This window comes from Terrapene carolina, unplaced genomic scaffold, assembly GCF_002925995.2.
Source record: "Terrapene carolina triunguis isolate 2854851 unplaced genomic scaffold, T_m_triunguis-2.0 Scaffold112, whole genome shotgun sequence".
In the NCBI taxonomy this organism is placed as follows: domain Eukaryota; kingdom Metazoa; phylum Chordata; order Testudines; family Emydidae; genus Terrapene; species Terrapene triunguis.
The window spans coordinates 1643133-1665483 of NW_020664463.1; the positions used below are offsets into that span (position 1 = coordinate 1643133).

The 22351-nt window shown below is 44.5% G+C and overlaps 1 protein-coding gene across 1 annotated transcript in view; it reads left to right on the top strand.

The window, feature by feature from the left end:
- DERA (deoxyribose-phosphate aldolase) overlaps positions 1-22351 on the top strand; it is a 97286-nt gene that overhangs the window by 69951 nt on the left and 4984 nt on the right. Inside the window, exon 7 of the mRNA XM_026652288.2 lies at positions 20084-20196. Coding sequence (XP_026508073.1) covers positions 20084-20196 — 113 coding nt within the window. The remainder of the gene's footprint in view (positions 1-20083; positions 20197-22351) is intronic.

Consider the following 22351-nt stretch of genomic DNA (forward strand, 5'->3'; position numbering starts at 1 on the left):
GAAGCGATTACAGGTCCCCCACACCCAGTTCCACAAGATGATGCTAAGCCTCACCAGGAGCTTTTGAAGAGGGTCGCTTCCAACCTGGGGCTTTAGGCAGAGGAGCTAGAGGAGCCATCTGACTCCCTGTTCAACATCCTTTGGTCCACAGCACCCACTAGAGTGGCTTTACCCCTACACGAGGGGGTATCGAAAATAATTAATGCCCTATGGCAAACCCCCTCCTCCCTGCCACCCATCTCAAAAAGGGCTGAGTGGAAATATTTTGTGCCAGCTAAAGGCCATGAGTATTTCTATACTCACCCGGCCCCAAACTCCCTCATAGTTGAGGCCGTTAACCAGAGGGAGAGGCAGGGTCAACCCGGGGCTACGCCCAAGAATAAAGACTCAAAGAGACTGGATCTGTTTGGGCGAAAAATTTAGTAGTCTTCCAGCCTTCACTTGATTGGCCGACCACCAAGCCCTCCTTGGCCGCTATGACTACAATATGTGACAAGCCATGGCCAAGTTCGAGGTCTCGCTGTCCAAAGGGTCCAAGAAGGAATTCCGGGCGATCCTCGAAGAGGGCACTGCCGCAGCAAGAGCGGCCCTCCAAGCAGCCTCAGACTCCGCGGCTCGCACCATGGCCTCGGCCATCTCCATGCGTCCTGGCTGCTCCTCTCTGGTCTGTCAATGGAGGCTCAGCAATCTATGCATGACCTCCCCTTCGACAGCAAGGCCCTGTTTGCAGAACAGACGGACGGTAAACTGCATGGCCTTAAGGACTCCCGCACTACCCTGAAAACTCTGGGGCTGTACATTTGAGGTCCAGCCTGTAAGCAGTTCAAACTGCAGCAATCTCAGGGTCAAGGGAGTCAACCCACCAGGAGCCACCCCATAAGAAGAGTAGGGGCTAAAAGCACCGTCTAAGCCACCCACCTCCTCCCTCTGCCCAGTCGGACTTGACCCGCAATAAGCAGGAGGGTAAGCGAGCGTTTTGAGGGTGCGCTCAAGGGCAATCTACCAGGCTTTACCTCGGATCCGTCTGTCCCACTGTTCTCCAGCTGTCTTTCTTTTTTCCTCCCCACATGGACAGCTATAACTTTATACCGCTGGGTCCTCAGTACTGTGGCGAAGGGTAATACCCTACAGTTTACTTTCCCCCCTCCCATCTCTCTTCCCCGTCCCTCTTCAGGGACCCTTCTCACAAGAGTCTCCTCACGCAGGAGGTAAAGGGGTTGCTACAATTGGGTGCGGTGGAAGAATTTCCTCTCGAGTACAGGAACAAGGGGTTCTATTCCTGGTACTACTTAATCCCAAAGGCCAAGGGCGGTCTGTGGCCCATCCTGGACTTGAGGGACCTCAACAAGTATCTAAAGAAGTGAAAGTTCCGCATGGTCTCCTTAGCTTCTATCATCCCCTCCCTGGAACCGGGAGACTGGTATGCTGCCATTGACTTGAAGGATGCATACTTCCACATAGCGATCTTTCAAGGTCACAGATGCTTCCTCCAGTTTATGGTGGGGCCCCACCACTACCTGTTTGTGGTCCTCCCATTTGTCCTGGCGACAGCACCCAGAGTGCTTACCAAGTGCATGTTGGTGGTGGCTACTTACCTCAGGCGTCGGGGTATCCAGATCTACCCGTACCTCAATGACTGGCTAGTCAAGAGCAACTCCAGGTCTCAGGTTCAAGAGGATGTCGCGGTGCTGCAAGCCACATGCTGCTCCCTGGGCCTACTGATGAACGACAAAAAAGTCTACGTTGGTCCCGGTGCAAAGGATAGAGTTCATCGGAATGATGCTCGACTCGACCCGTACCAGAGCGTTCCTGCCACTAGAAAGGTTCCAGATGTTGACAGACCTCATCGCGGAGGTTTCCGCGTTCCCCCTGACTACGGCCAGGCTTTGCCTGTGCCTTCTGGGTCACATGGCAGCTTGCACATACATTGTCCACCATGCCAGGCTCCAGAAGCAGGCCCCTGCAGCAATGGTTGGTGATGGTCTATTCCCAGTCCAGAGATCACCTGGACAAGGTCATTACCATTCCCCCAACGGTATTTGCCTCACTGCGATGGTGGACCGTTCGCATGACCATCCTAGAGGGGGTTCCATTTGACACCCCCCATCACTCCATCGAGTTGGTGTCGGATGCCTTAGACTTTGGCTGGAGCATGCCCCTCGGCGGTCTCCAGACTCAGGGTATGTGGTCCCGAAGGAGATGACGTTACACATAAACGTCAAAGAACTCAGGGCGGTCCACTTGGCATGCGGAGTCTTCCTACCTCACCTGTCGGGCAAGGTGGTGAGAGTCCTGATGGACAACACAGCCTCGATGTTCTACATCAACAGGCAAGGGGGGAGCACGTCCATCGACTCTCTGCCAAGAGGCACTCCATCTTTGGGACTTCTGCATCAGCCGTGAAATCCATCTGGAAGCTTGTCAACTCCCTGGTGTCAAGAACATGCTAGCGGATCACCACAGCAGGGCCTTCTCCTCTCACCACGAGTGGTCGCTCCATCCAGAGGTAGCCTGAATGATCTTCCAGAGGTAGGGAACTCCCCAAGTGGACCTGTTCACCACCAGGCTAAACATGAAATGCCACTGGTTTCATTTGCGGCAAGGTCTGGGCAAGGACTCCCTCTCCACTGCCTTCCTCCTGTTGTGGTCAGGGAACCTGATATACGCATTCCCTTCGATTCCTTTCATCAGCAGGTCCTTGCAAAGATCAAGAGAGGCAGGGCACAGGTTATCATGATTGCCCCAGTGTGACCTTGCCAGCACTGGTTCGGCACACTCATGAACCTGACAGTGGTCCCTCCCTGGCCCCTGCCCAACCAACCAGACCTGCAGTCACAGGCCCGCACTCGGCTCCTGCACCCCAACCTCATGTTCCTCCACCTCTCGGCGTGGATGCTGCGTGGCTGAACCCAGAGGAGCGGACCTGCTCGGATGTGGCATCTCTCCCTTGCACTCTTCCGTACAGTCTATCTTAGACTACCTGTTTCATCTGAGGAGCCAGGGCCTGGCACACTCTTCCATTTGAGTGCATCTTGTGGCCATCTCTGCTTTTCAGCCACCGATCCAAGCACAAACTGTTTTCCCATGACATGCCAGTCAGATTCTTGAGAGGGCTCAAGAGACTCGTCCCGCAGGTATGGACCTCTGTCCCGCAGTGGGATCTTAATTTGGTCCTCTCTAGGCTCACCGGCCCACCCTTTGAGCCGCTGGGTTCCTGCTCCTTTTCCCACCTGTCGTGGAAGGTCGCATTCCTGGTGGCAGTGACATCAGCGAGACGGGTCTCTGAAATTAAAGCCTTAACCCCAGGACCTCCTTACACAGTCTTCTACAAAGATAAAGTTCAGCTGCGGCCCCACCCGGCCTTCCTGCCAAAGGTGGTCTCCACCTTCCATATGAATCAGGACATCTTCCTCCCAGTGTCCTGTCCCAAACCACACAAGACCAGTGAAGTGAGGCTTCTTCATGCCCTGGATGTCCGGAGGGCCTTAGCTTTTTACTTAGAATGTACCAAGCCTTTCCGAAAATCGACTCAACTCTTCATCACTACAGCGGATAGGATGAAGGGTCACCCGGAGTCCTTGCAGAGGATTTCCAATTGGATCACCTCATGCATAAGGACCTGCTACAACCTGATTGTCAGAGCCTACTCGCAGGCATCTTCGGCGGCCTTCCTGGCGCACATCCCTATCCAGAACATCTGTAGAGCCGCAACGTGGTCCTCTGTCCATACATTTACCGCTCATTATGCCATCACTCAGTAGGCCAGGGATGACTCTGGGTTCGGCAGAGCTGAGTTGCAATCTACACGTCTGTGAACTCCTACCCACCTCCAGGGGTACTGCTTTGGGGTCATCTAATATGGAATGGACATGAGCAAGCACTCGAAGAAGAAAAGACAGTTACCTTTTCCGTAACTGCTGTTCTTCGAGATGTGTTGCTCATGTCCATTCCACAACCCGCCCTCCTTCCCCACTGTTGGAGTTTCCGGCAAGAAGGAACTGAGGGTGGGGGGAGCCAGCGGCGCCCCTTATACCGTGTGATTCAGGCACCACTCCAGAGGGCACCAGAGCCTATCCCCTACGGATACTGCTAAGGGAAAAACATCTGGCACATGTGGCGAGCACACACACCTATTATGGAATGGGAATGAGCAACACATCTCGAAGAACACCAGTTACAGAAAAGATAAGGGTCTTTTATTTGCCTAGGTTTGCTGGTGAGGAAGAAGTAGGAGTACAGCTAAGCCTCCAAAGGGGCTGTCCAAATATGCAGCAAGGAGAGACCTGAAGTTTTTGGGTGGAAGTAGCTGGGTCTGACCATCTGGCACAGTCTGTGGTAGAAACAGGGGAGGCAGCAGCTGGGAAGAAGGGCGCTGCTGCAGGTTGCAGCGGAGAGCCAGGCAGGTGGTGTAGTGCTGGGTCTGGAGCAGGAAAGGATGCCTTTCTTTAGCAGCTAAAGCTCCCACCCCATATGCTGCATACATGGAAATCCAACTAAAATATACCCCGGATCATTCTCTTATGCAATGGGAGAGATTCAGCAAGCTGCATGGTACATTTCTTGGGGAGCTCAGTGTAAGGAGGAATGCAGCATACTGGCTGAGGATGCCTAGCAGCGGTATCACATTTCTTCCCTACGGCCATGTCCCCAGTGTACCCTCTGCCTTGAGGAGTCAGAACAGAGAGACCTGCATGCGGAATGGAGTAGCAACACTTTGCTGACAGCACAGGATACCCCAGGGCTTGGTGCAATCTCCACTCGGTTGAAATGATACTGTCTAGTATAGGTATGGATGAATAGCCAAAACCCATTGAAGGCAATAGTAGTGTTTCCAGTGAGTTCACTAGGCTTGGATCTGACCCAAAGGGAGACCTTTTATAAGTCTTCAGTAGTACGGTCCTAAAGCATGAGTAGTCAATGAGATCACTCCATTTATATCTTGCCTACCATTCTCTAATTTGCTAAATGTAGCTTAGAGACTTGTCTTTGTGATAATGAAACCACCACCACAGTCATACAGTAAAACTGTGCTTTGTTTTACACTAGCCAAAGGGTTGACAGCCTTTGTAATCTTACGTAGGCGTAATAACCCTCCCACATGGCTTATCAGCAAGGTTTAAACCCAGGACCTTCAGCACAGATCTCTACCACTTGAGGAAAAAAAGAGCAAGTGGTTCACTGAATCACCCACTGGAGCAGGATGCATAAGATACGCTGAACAGTGGGTTACACAGAGTAGCATTATGATAAGGTTTATTGCTAGTGTTGTGAAGGGTCAACATTCTATTCATATTCTAGTGCTAATACTTGCATAGCATTTTTCATTTGATCATCTTAAAGCTCTTTGCAGCAAACATTAAGTAAATGATATATTTTCAATTTATAACCACCAACGCATAGAGGTGAGAATGCACCCCTATTGTGTTAATTGTCCTCATGAATGAAAGCTTGCTTTCCTATTAAATAATTTGTTAGCGGTTGTGCTAAAACTTCTGAAGTTTCATACCGCATCAGACTCAGAAATTATTGCAGAGTAGATAGTTCTAGTCAGACATGCCATCAAAATAATATGGCTTCATAGCATAAACTTAGCATCTGTGAAGACTCTCTATTGAAGGTAATGGGTGGTGATAATTTTAAAACATGTAGATATTATGAAAATCAATAGATGTACAGGGTACTGTATCTTTGTGTTATTTCAGGTTGTTTTTTATTACTTGAGCAGCAGTTAAATTTAACAAAACAAGCGATAAATACAAATATATATTTAACTTACTGTATCTAGAAATTATAGAAATACAAAATTGACTTATGAAATATTAAAGTAATTTTAAGAGATTGCTGGGAGGAACAATAGCTGGAAAACTCACCACCATTAAAAGAAATTTCATACAGTTGTGGAAATAAGAGGCATGATTTTAGGGTTGGTTTTTATTTTTTTCTTTAAATGGGCTCAGCTTAGAGATCATGCTTATCTGATTTTAGATTATCTTGAAGGTGTGTGCCTAAGGTAGCGGAATATGAAATTGACTTGAAAGAAAACATGTTGAATGAGAAAATTGATTAGGAATTTGTTGTCTAGAACATCTTTGGTAGAAAAGCACGAAACATTGTCTGCATTCATTCAAATAAAACTGGTTTGTGATAAATAGCAGAAGAAATCTGAGTGATTCATAAAACATACAAATACAAAACAGGAAGTATACAGAAGGATAAACAAATGGCAAAATAAGATAGAAGAAAGAGACAGAAAGCTACTGCAAGTGAAAATATTCCAGTATAAAGAACCAAGTTAGTCATAAGGAGATTTTGTTAATCAATAAGGGTTTGATCTAAAACCTGCTGAATGACTCCCATTGACTTTCATGGACCCTTTCATCAGACCCTAAGGATATGTCTACACTGCAATTAAACATCCATGGCTGGCCCGTCAGATGACTAGGGCTCGCAGGGCTCGGGCTGTGGGGCTGTTTAATTTCAGGGTAGACATTTGGGCTCAGGCTGCAGAGCCCAGACTCCAGCCTGAGCCCAAATGTCTATGCTGCATTTAAATAACACTGGAGCCCAAGTCCTGTGAGCCTGGGTTGTGAGTTCAATCCTTGAGGGGGCCATTTAATGATGTGGGGCAAAAAAACCCACAAAAAACTGTCAGGGACAGTACTTGGTCCTGCTAGTGAAGGCAGGGGACTGGACTCAATGACCTTTCAAGGTCTCTTCCAGTTCTGTGAGATAGGTATATCTCCATATATTCATATTCTATTCTAGCCTTTTGTAACTGTTGTTCTTCGAGATGTGTTGCTCATGTCCATTCCATGGACCCACCCTCCTACTTCTCTGTTGGAGTTATCGGCAAGAAGAAACTGAGAGGGTGCTGAGCCAGCAGGACCCCTTATGCCAACACATACATGAACAGCTCCAGAGGGCACTGGAGCCGGTCCTTTGGCTATCACTAAGGGAAAAATCTCCGGAAACTGGGCACACACCTAGTCTGGAATGAACATGAGCAACACATCTCAAAGAACAACAGTTACAAAAGGTTAGTAACTGTTTTGGGGGGTTATTTTGCATGAACCATTCAGCCAAAACGTTAGAGAAACAGAGACAAAAGAGGGTGACTTAAAGACGAGCACCTGCTCTGTATGGTCTTAAGAGGTTGTGACGTTGCATCCCATAATGCTTTCTAGAAATATGCTTATGAATGTAAATATGACATGACTGGAATATGTTTTATGCTACATATGCCATGTAACATATCTCTGCAAAGGTTATGATCTACTGAATATATTCATCCTATTTGTATGCATGTATCATTTTTGTATTCGAAGTTATGAATATTGGCTGTGTACTTGTTTGATTTTAAGTAGCCTCAGTGAAGCATTTGGTCAGCTTCTTGAGAAAAGACTATGCTCAGTAAGTGCCCAATCAAGAAACATTTAATCTGACAATAGACTTTGATAGACTCCAATCCACAGCTGAGCTTTCCTGGGAACATTCCTGTGCAGAACTAAGTCATGCATGGACATGTTACTTGCTCAGGTGACTCAAACTCCATCTTGTAGAGGGGATTCTATACAGCGGGAGGGAGCGGTTTCCACCCACAAGAGAGAGTCTATTTAAGCCCCTGGAAACCCCTCCATTTTGTCTTCAGCTGGCTCAAGAGAGAGCCTCTCCACCCCCAAAGGATACCTGAAAGAAACTGGAACAAAGGACAGTAACCACAGCGGTGTGAGTGATTGCTGCACCCAGACTAGAAGGAAGCTAGTCTGTAAAAGAAGCTTATTGGAACATCTCTGAGGGTGAGATTTCATCTGTAATCACTTTCTTACTGTATTAGGCTTAGACTTGCTTGTTTTATTTTGCTTGGTAATTCACTTTGTTCTGTCTGTTATTACTTGGAGCTACTTAAATCCTACTTTTTGTATTTAATAAGATCACTTTTACTTATTAATTAACCCAGAGTATGTATTAATACCGGGGGGGGGGGGGGGGGGGAGGGGGCAAACAGCTGTGCATCTCTCTCTATCAGTGTTATAGAGGGTGAACAATTTGAGTTTACCCTGTATACGCTTTATACAGGGTAAAACGGATTTATTTGGGGTTTGGACCCCATGGGAACTGGGTGTTGGAGACAGGAGCACTTCTTAAGCTGTTTTGAGTTAAGCGTGCAGCTTGTGGGGGACGTGTTTCAGACCTGGGTCTGTGTTTGTAACAGGCTAGCATGTCTGGCACAACCAGGCTGGGTTCTGAAGTCCCAGGCTGCCAGGGAAAACAGGCTCAGAGGTAGTCTCAGCACATCAGGTGGCAGTTCCCAAGGGAGTTTCTGTGATCTAACCCATCACAGAGGTGCCCTTGTCTTTTGTACCATGCTTGAGAGTGTTGCTTCCAAAGCAGGCAAATAGGACGCCATGAGATTTGAGATCTACATAGGAAAATGCTCTAGACAGACACAAAGTATTATTGTGTCAATATTCTATCACAACACGTAGTTATTCAGAAGGTATTGGAGAGCTGAGGCTAATGTCTAATTCCTGGAGTTGTGGAACATGGATGCAAGGAGGGATTGAGATTATTTGACTGATGCAAAGGGGAGCTGAGAATGGAGCCATTTCAAGCTGGAAAAAGTAACTAGCAGGGCACTAGAGGCGTTAGTGATGTATTTTCCATTCTTTATTGTTTATGGATGTGATTTTGAAATGGCATAGAGGTTTTCTGTGTTTTCATTTGATAAATTGGGTTGGACAACATATAAAGAGCAGAGTAGTCCGTGAAATGTAGAAAGATTTAGATCAGCGGGATCCTACAAAGCTTGTAGATGCCTTTCTGCAGAGCGCTAGCTGCTCCCACACTGATTTTATGTTAACTTTCTAGTGAATAATTTAAAAAGACCTGTTTATTTTTTAATAAAAAGGAAAGATATAAATTGTCTGAGTGTTCATAATGTTACTTACAGCTGCTATTGAGCAGATGTTGGGGCTTCTTAATGGCATTTTAGACCAAAATAAGTTATAGGAATAAACAACAAACTTTCTTTTACTACCATTCTTTTCAGACTACTCCTCTGCCAAAATTTACAAGAAATGTCTTTTTTTAAACCACCTTATAAATATTTACCTTTCATGTGCCACTTTTTTTCAGCACTTACATTTTAGTGATTGTGAACTATTTTAATAAAGTTGTTAAATAAGTTGCCAAATCCAGTTCCTACTGAAATCAATGGGATTTCCTCCCTTGATTTTATTGGTAGCCTCGGGGATGGGTGGGGGGAGGAGGCTAGCCCTTTAGTTATTGCAAATGCATCTGATAGTCACATTTAAACACACTGTTATAAACAAACACCTGGGCAGCTGACAGTATGCTATTTCATCTTGCATGTTTTAACTCTGTATAGTGTGATCTTAGCAGGTTGATGAAATATTGCCTCCCATCACTAGCTGCCATTCTGTTTAATGTAGGTATTTTAGTTGCAGTAAGTTAAAAATGTAGCCAGCCTAATAGGTGCAAACGTATTAATATTTTGCACTTAGAGCCTTATTCAAGCCCCTGTTAGCCACCTAATTTAGATGGGAGATTCTGAGCACCCAGAGCTCCTGCTGACTTCAGTAGGCACTGCAAGCGCTCAGCACCACTGAAACTCAGACCGCTTACTTGGGTGCATTAGTCTATATTTAAGTGCTTAACTTCAGGCACTTAAGTTTGAAAATTTTAGCCAGAGTGGCTTGTTTAAGAGGACATAGCAAGTCAGTGGCTGATCTAGGAATGAAACCCAGGAATCCTGATCTTTAGTTCATGCTCTAAACAGTGAAGAAAGTTAACTTAATTAAAAGCAACTGCTGTTCAAAAATGTACAGATCATGTTTAAACTCCTCTTTTATTGTTCATTTTTGTATAAATATTCATATGTTAGGTTATACATGAAGAAGACATAAAACATAGTAGTGGGTTTTATGATCCTATTTCGACACTAGATAACATAGATCACTAAAGACAATAATAAATGTGAAACCTAAGCCATGAAAATTGTTCTTATGTCTGGTACAATACATCAGCTTAAATATTAGCAGATGGTGACAGAGTTAAAGAATACACTCAGCTCAAAAGATCAGAGCCAGATTTTTCAAGCCTCTATTTCTCCAGGCTTCTATGTTGATTGGCCGTGTTTTTTATATAGTGTCTGCTAATATATACACTGCACAAAGCATATATAGTGCTGTATAGATAGATGTTAGTGCTAATTTTTGCAGTATCACTGTGTACATTGGAATCACATGAGTATCCTAAGGACAAAATAGCCACGTCAGGGCTGATCATGCTCTTCTGCACAAGGTCTCCTGTGTTGTTATAACTGTAGAAGATCTACCTACTGACAAGTCTGTATATTGGGAAGCTTGGAGTGGAGACCAATATTTTACTTGGCCACTTTTCCTGTGTATGCAAATATGGAAGAGGTAGCCTGAAAGTGGCCAATATTGTCCAAAGCAGGACCTTAATTTTTTTTTCCCCCACACACAAGACTGCCATCTTTAGTTGATTCTTTTAAAAAAAATAAGACATTACACATACAGGCTCTTTGAAGGTTGACATTTAATAACTCCTCACCAAATACCTGGCAGGATTTATACATCTAACACAAAAAAGGTTTCATGTTCAGTTCCTTCTATCTGCTGTATTTCAGTGGGAGGAATTAAATGTCAAAACTCAAAATGATTTTTATTAATATATAAAATATTTTAAAAAGTAAGATCTACATTTACAAATAAAAATGTAGGTTTATAAAGTAGGGTAATATGCAAAGCAAGTGTGAATATTTATTCTTTTTAGAAAGTCTTTTACAAACAAAAATGGCTGTTTAAATCAGACTACTAATTTTGTAAAGGGAGGTGTTGGTTTGGAAGCCAGAAGATGGTTTGTAGCCTGTTACCAGATCAGGAATGGACACTGCTGACTAGTGGACCCAGAGAATCAAACCCCCAACGCAGTGTTTAGCCATTCCCTGGATTATAGCCACTTCTGACAGATACCTGCAAGAGTATGGGTTTTTTGTTGTTTTGGTTTTTTTTAAGCACTGTGGTTAAATTCAGTGAGACTACAAATATTACCAAACTGGGTGTTGATAAAGCATTCATGTGAAATACAAATACACAATTTGACAGTAGCTAAGGCCATATGTAGCTGACTTTTAAAATGCATAGGGATCCAAATGACTCCTGTAGGGAAGTTAATTTATGGAGAATTTTATTCATTGAATTGCCAATCCTACAAACCTTACTAGCAGGAGTAGTGCCTACTCAGTCATAAGGAAGAGTTGCAGATCGGGCCCCAGCATTCTAGGGTAAATTCATGTCTAACATGCAGCAAGAGGAGGCATACATTCATTTAAAAAAAAAAATTGACCCAAATGTTTTCCTCATCTCCATTGCCAGACCTTTAAGATTTGTAAAGGATCTCCCTTGTATGCTCCATCTTCCCTTTTATAATCCCCCATCTAAGAATCCTGTCACAAGGCCTAGAAGATATCTTAGCTTCAAATTGGGGATGGCTGTGGCCAGAGATATATGGTGTTGGAAGGGCAACTGCAGTGGATGACAGCTAGGGCCCAGGAGAAAGGCAGCCAAATTAGTTGGGCCTTATGATTGGCGCCATAACTGTCATGATGCTACCTCCATAGTCTCCTTCACTGAGCAGAAGCTGACTACAGCAGAGACTCTGTCTTCTAAGTTTTCAGACATGGCATATAACCTTCACACATGGAAATCCCCTTCCCCTCACTCCCCTCCCCCAAATCAATTCTCTCTCTCTCTCTCTCTCTCTCTCTCTGAATTAGAGAGCAGGGACAGCATCTTAAAGTACTTTTATCATAAAATATTGAAAAAATATTCAAGATGACATTGAAGTATCATGATTTTGGTTGTGTTATATATGGCTTTTAAAAGTTATGTTTAAAATTCATAGCACTTTCTAATCCTGAAGTAGACTAATTTTCTAGCTTGCTTTGTTCAGTACAATGTATTTCTAAATCCATTTTAAGCAGCTATTTCTTCAATTTGAGTAATTTTCTCACAAGTTAATAGACAATGCTCAAGCATACCTGACTTTTAGTGTTAGCAAGTTTGGAACAACTATATTATCGGCATTAGAAAGCACAAAATTAAACCCAGTTGCTCAAATCATATGTAGCATATTATGCTATATACTGCTATTCTTCTAAACTATTTGTACATATCTATTACTTTCTTCCAAATCATAGTGTTACTTGTGGCAGAGCATATGTTGCTATAGTTACAAATTTTAGTGCCTAAAACAGGGGTTTAATGAAGGTTGTGCTGGACAATATCTTATGCTACTAAACAATATTGATCTAAAACTTGGACAGTCAATAAATAAATAAATAATATTTAGAGTAGATATATTATTATACATATTGTACAATAGTTTTATTGTCTAGGATATTTAGTTTAGATTACCCTAATATGAGCTAGTGAGTGACACAGTGCAATTCAGTTCAAGTAAAGATAGATTTTCAAACCAGTGCACCTAATTGTATGTTTAAAATGGGAAATCACGTGTACTAGAATACTCAGAATTGGACACACCATGGTATTTTCAAGCATGATGAAAATTGGCACATACCATGTTTCCATTATTTATGCTGCCCTGCTCAAAAACAGAACAGACTATGAATAGTAATCACACAATTATTAGGTAAAGAAACATAGTATGGGCAAGCTTCCATTCTTGTTGGATAAGCTGAGGGAGTGTTTTCTAATGATTTCAGTAGGAGTGAGTGTGGGTATTTAGACTCATGGGCTCTCTTCCTGATCTCTACCTGTGTCTTACTATGTGGCCTTACACAAGTCACTTTACCCCTCTCAGTTTTTTCCATCTGAGGAAATGGGGATAATACCATACAGGGGTGTTTTGAATTTTTATATAGATAAAGTGCTCTGAAATCCTTGAATGAAATGCATTATGTACATTGTTTTACATTAGAAAAATAAAAACCTCAGCTAGGAAAAAATGAAATTTTCTTTATACATGACTATATTTATAAAGTATTTATTTGACCTCCAAATATGCCTGGTGACGTTTGGATTGGAAGAATGCCTCTCAAAAATATTCAAGAGATAACACACAGGGCAAACTGGTGAATAAGAAAAGCTGATGTAGCTCTTCCTTTTGGATCGCCAAGAAGAACATGTATAAAATGAACATGTAAGAAACACAATACTAATGAACTGGTCCTATCCTATGGAGAACTGCAGTAGACACTATAATAGTGCAATAGCTAACCTTGAATGATTCTAATGCCATAATTCTCACCAGACATCATCTACGGGTGCAGCATCCTGCTCTGACCAGAGTGATTGTCTTGAGAGACTTTTGCATGAGGAAGGATTTCATGATTTGTGTAAGGCCCGCGAGTGTCCCTAAGGGCAGGATCTTAATTACGGGTGATGATATGCAAGAAGGGAGGAACCCATTTTGACTCTTGGAGCCCAAGCGGAGATGGCAGGACTAGCAATTAGCAAGGTCAGCCTTTTATTTATAACCAGAGCAAATATGATATGGACTTACCGAGAGACAGGGAGTGTGGAGCCCTCTGATGTACTTTTTACAGCCACTTTTGAGAGCAGAAGTGCACTATACAGTATTTGAAAATGTAAATGACTTTACTGTAAACTGATCGAGCAAAATTTTCAAAAATAGTAACTTAGAAGTAGGCCCCTAAATACTTAACTAGTCTGATTTTCAAAGAGCTGAGCACCTAGCAGCTCCCACAGTCAAGCCACTTATTTAGATGTTTAAGTATGGACTCAGGAGCTTAACTTTAGGCACATTTTTAAACAATCTTGGCCATAAAACACGTATCCATTGTTGACAATATGTATGAATCACGGCTACCTCTTCAACATGTGGTACAATCACTGTGTGCCTGTGTTAAGACAGCTTGGCCCCCAGTCATTTTACATGTGACCTAGAGATCTTGTAAGGACATACATTTACCCCATATTGGCACATGGTATTGTAACTGGGGTACAATAACAAAGAAATCTTCACGAGTGCTTTACTAGTAGTTATAGAGAATTGCAGTAAAATTGCTTATTATTTTAAACTGCCAACCACATCTTTGTTCTTTATTAAGACTAAGCAACTACAAGCAGTGTGCAGTTATCAGGAGATAATCATGCCCCCAAGGCATTTGAGGTGCTTTGCAACCCAAAGGTTGTGATTACTCCATGATTGCTACACTGCTTATTATTTCTTATTGCTTAATTATAGAACCATAATATTGTTCCTGAAAACTGTAATCTAAACAACATTCGACAGTGTTAATCAGCTGCTCAATTACATTTACATGATATAAGCAGTGGTGAGCTGGAGCTGGTTCGCACCGGTTTGCGTGAACCGGTTGTTAAATTTAGCAGCTGGTTTAGAACCGGTTGTTAAAGAGGTGGGCAAACTCCGGCCCGCGGGCCACATCCGGCCCGCAGGACCGTCCTGTCCGGCCTGCCTGAGCTCCCGGCTGGGGAGGCTCCCCCGGCCCCTCCCCGCCATCCCCCCTCTCGCAGAGCCCGGCGCCAGCGCTCTGGACCACTCCTGGGCAGCTCAGCAGCTCCTGCTGCTTTGAGCGGTATGGTGAGGGGGTGGGGCTGTGAGCTCCAGCGGGCCCTGCGGCATCCATACACGCTGCCGTGAGCAGCATGGTAAGGGGGCCAGGCCGGGGCTGGGAGGAGGGGTTTGATAAGGGGCAGGGAGTGGTTGGAGGGGGCGGAGGTTCTGGGGGGCGGTCGGGGACGGGGAACGGGGCGAGTTGGGTAGGGGATAGGGCCCTGGGGAGCAGTTAGGGTGGGGGGTCTCGGGCTTGTACTCACCGGGTGGCGCTTAATAACCAGTTCCCTACTGGGTTGGCGGCGGCACTTCGGCGGCGGGTCGTTCACTCGCTCCGGGTCTTTGGAGGCACTGAAGGACCCGCCGCCAAAGTGTCGCCGAAGACCCAGTAGGGAACCAGTTATTAACATTCTGGCAGCTTATCATTGGATATAAGGGATCCTTGCCATGTGAAGTGAATTGGGGAAGTATGGAAGGATGGTCCCGTGGTTAGGCCACTAGCCTGGTACCTGGGAGTCTTGGTGTTCAACTCCCTGCTCTGCCATAGATTGGCTATTTGGCCTTAGGCAAGTGAGTTAGACTCTCTGTTCAGTTCCCATCTCTACAATGGGGATAATAGCACTGCCCTACCTCACGGGAGTACTGTGAAGATAAGTTACTACAGTAATAGGGCCACACAAGTACCTAAGATAGACAGTATAGATGTCTCTACCTCTGGTAGAGCTCATCCTCATGTCTAGATGCTGCTAAACCATCCTTACTAGGTATTGCATTTATTTCTGGCTCACAAAGCTTTTCTTCTGAAAAGTACACTTTTTTGCTTTTGAAATGCACCAGATTGTACTAAATAGCAGTATCTCCCTGTCACAGGGTCCACTCACCACTGGTAGCACCTTCTGCTGGTCATCCTAGAGATTAGCTCTAGCCAGGCATTGTGCCCTCCTCCGGTGGTGTCTCTCTCACCGTCCTCTCCTCCTGTGGCCCCTCTCGCTCCAGAAACAGCAGCCTCCTTCTCATGACTCAGCCCTCTGTCTAGGTCATTATCTGTGTTTCCCCCCTTCCAGGGTCCCAAAGTCTTCCTTTGTCTGTTGACAGCTTCCTGGCTTTATAGGCCCTGTCTGTTCCTGCCCAACTGAACCTGTTTTCAATTCCCTGCTCCTTGGCTCACCTTCCAGATGCAGCCTGTGGAGTTAGTTGTCCTGCCTGGCCTTCTTAACCCTTTCCAGTCTTGTGTGGGGTAGACATCCCATCACACTCCCCTTACACCCCCAAAATAAATAATTAAATCCTGCAGAAAGAGATCCCTACAGGGCTGTCTTTCTCTTGTAACCACAGTGTTGCAAATTATTCCATTCTAATAACAGATGTTTGAACCCTTTTGTCAATCTTTTTTTTAAAAACATATAGGTTCCTAAGTCCACACAGAGGTAACTAAATACATGGCCTGATCTAGCAGCTCCCAGTGTAGCCAATGGGATTTTCAAAAGTGCTGGGTACTCAGTGTTTTGTAAATTAGGACACTTAGTTAGCACCATAGTCCCTTGTTCTGTATAATTAGGGCCCTACCAAATTCACGGCCATGAAAAATGCATCACAGCCCATGAAATCTGGTCTTTTGTGTACCCTATATTATACAGATTTCACAGGGAAGATCAGCGTTTCTCAAACTGGGGGTCCCGACCTAAGTGGGGTTGTGGGCGGGTTGCAAGGTTACTGTAGGAGGGTTGTGGTATTGCCACCCTTACTTCTGCGCTGCCTTCAGAGCTGGGTGGCCAGAGAGCAGCAGCTGCTGTCCAGGCACCCAGCTCTGAAGGCAGTGCCCCGCCAGCAGCAATGAAGAAGTAAGGGTGGCAATGCCATGCCATGCCATCCTTACTTCTGCACTGCTGCTGGCAGTTGCACTGCCTTCAGAGCTGGGCTCCCGGCCAGCAGCCACCGCTCTTGGCCACCCAGCTCTGAAGGCATCGCTGCCAGCAGCAGCAGCGCAGAAGTAGGAGTGACAGTACCGTGACTCCTCTACAATAACCTTGCAATCCCCCCCAAAACCCCCTTTTGGATCAGGACCCCTGCAGTTACAACACCATGAAATTTCAGATTTAAATATCTGAAATAATGAAATTTACAATTTTTAAAATCCTATGACTGTGAAATTGACCAAAATAGACCATGAATTTGGTAGGGCCCTATGTATAATATAGCATGCAGGCATACTACTGAGAATGCACAAAACTCCATTGAAGTCAATGACTGGGATTTTCAAAGCTAGCTAAAGATTTTGGGCACCCAAATCCCATTGAAATGCAATGGGAATTGGGTGCCTAACTCCCTTCAAGCTCCATTGAAAAACCTAAACATAATGGTTCTGCATTGGCACAGCCTTCCACCTGTGCTCTGCATGATCTGGAATCAGGGCCTATATAGGGACCTAAGGACCAGATCCTCAACGATATTTAGCTGCCTAACGACGTAGACACCTACATACGTTTGAGGATCGGGACCTAGAAGCCTAATTTTAGACATCCATTTTTGAAGAGCTTAGTCTTAGTATTTCATTGAGTCACTTTCTAATTCACAAACTATTTAGAAATGTATTTGAAAACTTGCCTTTGTGTATGTGCATTCATATAAGGGAGGCTGGGTGATGGTTATAGGTTCAAAATGATCTGAATCACCAGATAAAACTTGCTGAATTTTTGTCAGTAGAGTGTTTTTTGTTTTGTTTTGTTTTTTACAAGTATAGAAAACATGGGGCTGGTGAATAATGTCACCAGAAACTCCAATTACAAGGTTGGCATGAATTCCACTTAATGACATGCTCCTTAAAGCAGTGGTCGATTTTTAAATCCCTTTTTTTCATAAGCGAAATATAAAATGTTAATAATACCTTACCCTGTAGTGCTCTCTGGTAGCATACATCTTCTGGGTTCCGCAAGATTCTTTATGGAATCCTGCTAGCAAGCTCTTGTATCATAAATAGAATTTGTTCATGAAATAAAAATGTATTGTTTTCATTGTTAGGAGATGACGCTAAATTGGCTGTATGTTTGTCTAATAATCACATCCAAAAGCTGATTATTCTGATAATAGCCTTAAGATATTATTTAAAAATAAATAAATGCATTACTTTTGTACTAATAATAGTTTTTAATCTCTTCTTGTTTCTCTGAAGTCAATGAAATTTTCAAAATTGAATAATAATTTGATCCGTTAATCTTTTGAAGCTAGTAATTTTATTTCCCCCTCTTTGCAGTCTCTGAGGCTCGCAAATGAATAGAGCTTCATTACTGGAGTCTGCATTTAATAACCATTATCCATTATCTTGTAATTAAGACTCCCTGTAACGAATCATGAGGACAATGCAAAAATACATAGTACATTTCTTTAATGAACTGGAAAATGTTCATCTTGTTCTATTTAGTAATGAGTTGCTGAATAGTCGTTAAATCCACTGGAGAATGGAGCTAGATGGATTTTGAAGACTATCTTGAGTTTGTGGTTAATCTATTAGAATTAAAATTTCATCTTCTATTTTTATCAACAGCTGATTAGAAGTCATTCTGTTTGACCAAATTGATTAGAAGACCATATACAAGGGCAGCTGTTGCTTAATGAAAGTTTTTAATGAAACTGTACCATAGAGACTTGTAATTATAAGACTTATAAAAGCTTTGACTTACCTTGTACTGTGGCGGGGAGAGGAAGTATTGTAATGAAGGACTTAAATTCTGCACTTAAAAGAAAAACTGGAAAAAAACTATAATTTGATAGTGTTAAAGTTTCATTTCCATTTAAAAAAAGATGTGACCATTAAGTGTATACAGTGGGCTCAATCCTGCTCCCTTTTAAATCAGAAGAAAAACTCTGATTTCAATGGGAGTGGCCCCAAAGTATATAACTTGTTTAGTGTTTGGGTGACCTTAACTCTTTGTTTGCAGTGTTGTTGTAGCGATGTTGTTCCCAGGATACTAGAGAGACAAGAAGGATTAGGTAAGCTCTTTTATTGGACCAACTTCTGTTGTTGGAAAAAACAAACAGAAGTTGGTCCAATGAAAGAGATTACCTTTTCCACCTTAATTTTTTGCAAAGTTCAGTCAATTGTTAATTGCCCTTTACTTTAAATTGCATGCCTGTGGTGTTAAGAAGAGTTTCTATGTTGCCCTATCTGGTAAAAATGTGATCTTCATCATATGACACAACAATTGGTCTGTTCAGTACTTGAATGGGAAACTTACAGGGAAACCCATGGTGTTGTGGGATGTGGTGTGCAGGGGCGGCTCTATGTACTTTGCCGACCCAAGCACGGCAGTCAGGCGGCTTTCGGTGGCATGCCTGCGGGAGGTCCGCTGGTAACGCGGATTCGGCAGTATGCCTGTGGGAGGTCCGCCGGTCCCGCGACTTCGGCGTACCCGCTGCCGAATTGCCGCCGAAGCCGCGGGACCGGCGGACCTCCCGCAGGCATGCTGCCGAAGGCTCCCCGACTGCCGCCCACCCCCCCCCCTCAGGGACCGGCAGGCCGCCCCCCGCGGCTTGCCGCCCCAGGCACGCGCTTGGTGCGCTGGTGCCTGGAACCGCCCCTGGTGGTGTGATTCAAGAGATGGCCTCATTTGCTTTGCTCTCGTAGTGAAACTGCTCCAGATTACTGCTAGAAGGCATTGTGCTGCTGAAGATGCCACCGTTCAGATGAGATATAAAACAAACCCTGAGCTAAATTTGATGTCGAGGTGTAAGCAGATGTAATTTGATTTAAATGGGAGAGGCAGTCTTACCCTATGGTTGAATTGGTCTCCCGGACTACTTTTGCTAGTTAAAGAGCCCGCAGTTCCCAGGGCTCCAGCCTGCTGCATTGAAGTCAATGGGAGTGATGTCATTGAACTGTATGGGAGCAGCATCAGACACCTGGCTATGCTCACACCCCTCCCCCTCCAAAAAAAAAAGTAGTATTTTGCAAACTGAGTACTGTGTTACAGGATTCACTTTAGACAACACTGAAATGCAGCCAGGTACAACCAACACTTCACAAGAGCTCAGGCCACAAAGTGAAGAATAACATTGTATTCAAATGAAAATGCAGAGTGAAATAAGCCAGGAACCAAGGCTAACTGTCCGCTTCTTTGGAATGTTTCTTTAATGCCTACATATATTACTGACCATGCATTTAAATGTTGTATATCAGAACATTAGCTGATTGGCACGTGAGTGAGGACAGATTGTGTTCTGATGGTTAGAGACAAGAACTAATCGTAGAAATGCCTAGGTTCTATCCCCTGGTTGTTCTTCTGAATTGCTCTGAATCTTTGAACAGGACTCTTAACCTCACAGTGGTTGAGGTTCCCTAGCTGTAAAATAGGGATAATTCCTACATTACAGGGATGATGTATGGCTTAATAATGATTGTAAAACATGAAAGGAGCTATATATACGTGCAAAGAATTACTGTTATTATAAAACTACCATGGAGTTTTCTGTTTCTTTTAAGGTTCTGATTTTATTAAGACCTCTACAGGAAAAGAAGCAGTTAATGCCACCCTTCCAGTAGGCATAGTCATGGTGCGAGCTGTTAGAGATTTCTACTGGAAAACTGGCAACAAGGTATTCTTACTATCGGAATCTTTTGTGTAAATAAAAACAGTGTCATTGAGAAGTTGAGGTAAAACCTGAATATTTTCAAAATACAGAACATATGGTTGATTGATTAACATATATCTTAGCTTTCATATAGGTCAAGCTGCAACTCAACTTTCCTTATAGCTGCCTCTTTCTAATTGCTTATAAAAATGTTCCTCTTTGGCTGAAACTTCCTATGTTAAGTCTCAGTTAAAGAGGAATTTTTTCCCCCTGGGAAAATTTGTGCAGCATCCATTCAGTCCCCATTGCATAGATATAGTGTTTTGGTTTACTAGTTAGGCTGTTTAAATGTGAATTTTAATGAACAGTGGGGCAGATCCTCAGCTGACGGAAATTGGCCTAGATCCATTGAAGTTTATGGAGCAACACAGATTTACATCAGTTGAGAATTGACCCAATACATGCAATACTTGTAAGTAAAATGTTGTATCTTCTGACTTGATTAATTTATAGTCTCACCCCAAGTACAAATTCTACTGCTTTCTTCTTGGCCATGTAGGGCAGGGGTGGGCAAACTACGGCCCGGGGGCCACATCTGGCCCTTCAGACATTTTAATCCAGCCCTTGAGCTCACACCGCCGAGCAGGGTCCAGGGCTTGCCCTGCTCCGGTGCTTCAGACGGGGGCTTGCCCCTCTCTGTGCGTGCCATGGCTCCGTGGGACTCCCGGAAGCAGCAGCATGTCCCCCATCCAGCTCCTATGCGTAGGGGCAGCCAGGGGGCTCTGCACTCTGCTTCTGCCCCAAGTGCCACCCCACAGCTCCCATTGGCTGGGAACCACGGCCAATGGGAGCTGCAGGGGCAGTGCCTGTGGATGGGGCAGTGCACTGAGACACCTGGCTGCGCCTTCGTGTACAAGCCAGAGCGGGGGACATGCCACTGCTTCCGGGAGCTGCTTGAGGTAAACGCCACCTGGAGCCTGCACCCCTAACTCCCTCCCGTGCCCTAACCCCCTGCCCCTGATCCCCCTCCCGCCCTCCTGCACCCTCAACCCCTCATCCCCAGCCCCACCCCAGAACCCGCACCCCCAGCCAGAGCCCTCACCCCCTCCCACACCCCAATTTCGTGAGCATTGATGGCCCGTCATACAATTTCCATACCCAGATGTGGCCATAGGGCCAAAAAGTTTGCCCACCCTGATGTAGGATTTCCCACCAGCCATGAAAGACAGTGTGTAAGTTCTGCAGCAGAACTAGTATGTGTGGGGAACAGGCTTCTGAGAACAGGATGTTTACTACTACTGTCCTTCCATATCACTTGGAGGGGAGACTTGGTGCAGATCCAGTTTTCCATTCATCTGTTCCTGTACTTGCAACTGTAATGGAAGGGGAAGGTGACCAAAGGAAGCTCTAAGCCATCTTTCCCTTTCCTGAGTTCTGGGGCAGTTGGGGGCCTGTGCAAATCCCAGGTTAAGTTGGAACAACCTCAGAACTGCTCTTACTTATGCTTCGTCTCCTCCCATGGTCCCCAGAAAGCAGACAGTAGCTATAGTACAGTACTCCCATGACATCTCCTCTCCATCTCTGGCTTGCCCCTCCCCCTCTCCCTCTGCCCTTATGTCAGCTGGGAAGCCCCCTGGCACAGGCAGTAGTCTCAAGAGGCCATTTCCACTCACTTTAACGCCCATTTAGGCTGCCAGAATAGCCTCCGTGGGCATTAGTGTAACAGAGAATCTGGTCCAATTATCCACAACCCTGGCCTTGGCTAGACTAGGATTTTAACTCCATTGACTATTTCCCTGCAGAGGGGTGTGTGTGTGTGTGTGTGTGTGTGTGTGTGTGTGTGTGTGTATAAAACGGCTATGGGGGCTCCTGCAGCCATGTGGCTAGAGTAACACCACCTTCTCTGTAATCTGTGAGGGAGGGGATTCCTCCCACCTTCAGCCCCTGTGGTTGTCCTCAGTACAGATCCCAGTTCCATGAGCTGTGTGCATGAGCTGTGTGCCAGAAGTCAGGATTTGCCCTTTCACACTGCATTACTATAAGATTTTTACATTTAATTAATATAATTGTTTAATTTATCTTTCATTTTAACACAATTCATTCACAGTTTAAAATGTGCTATTAAGAGACTCTGTGTGTGTGTGTGTGTGTGTGTGTGTGTGTGTGTGTGTGTGTGTGT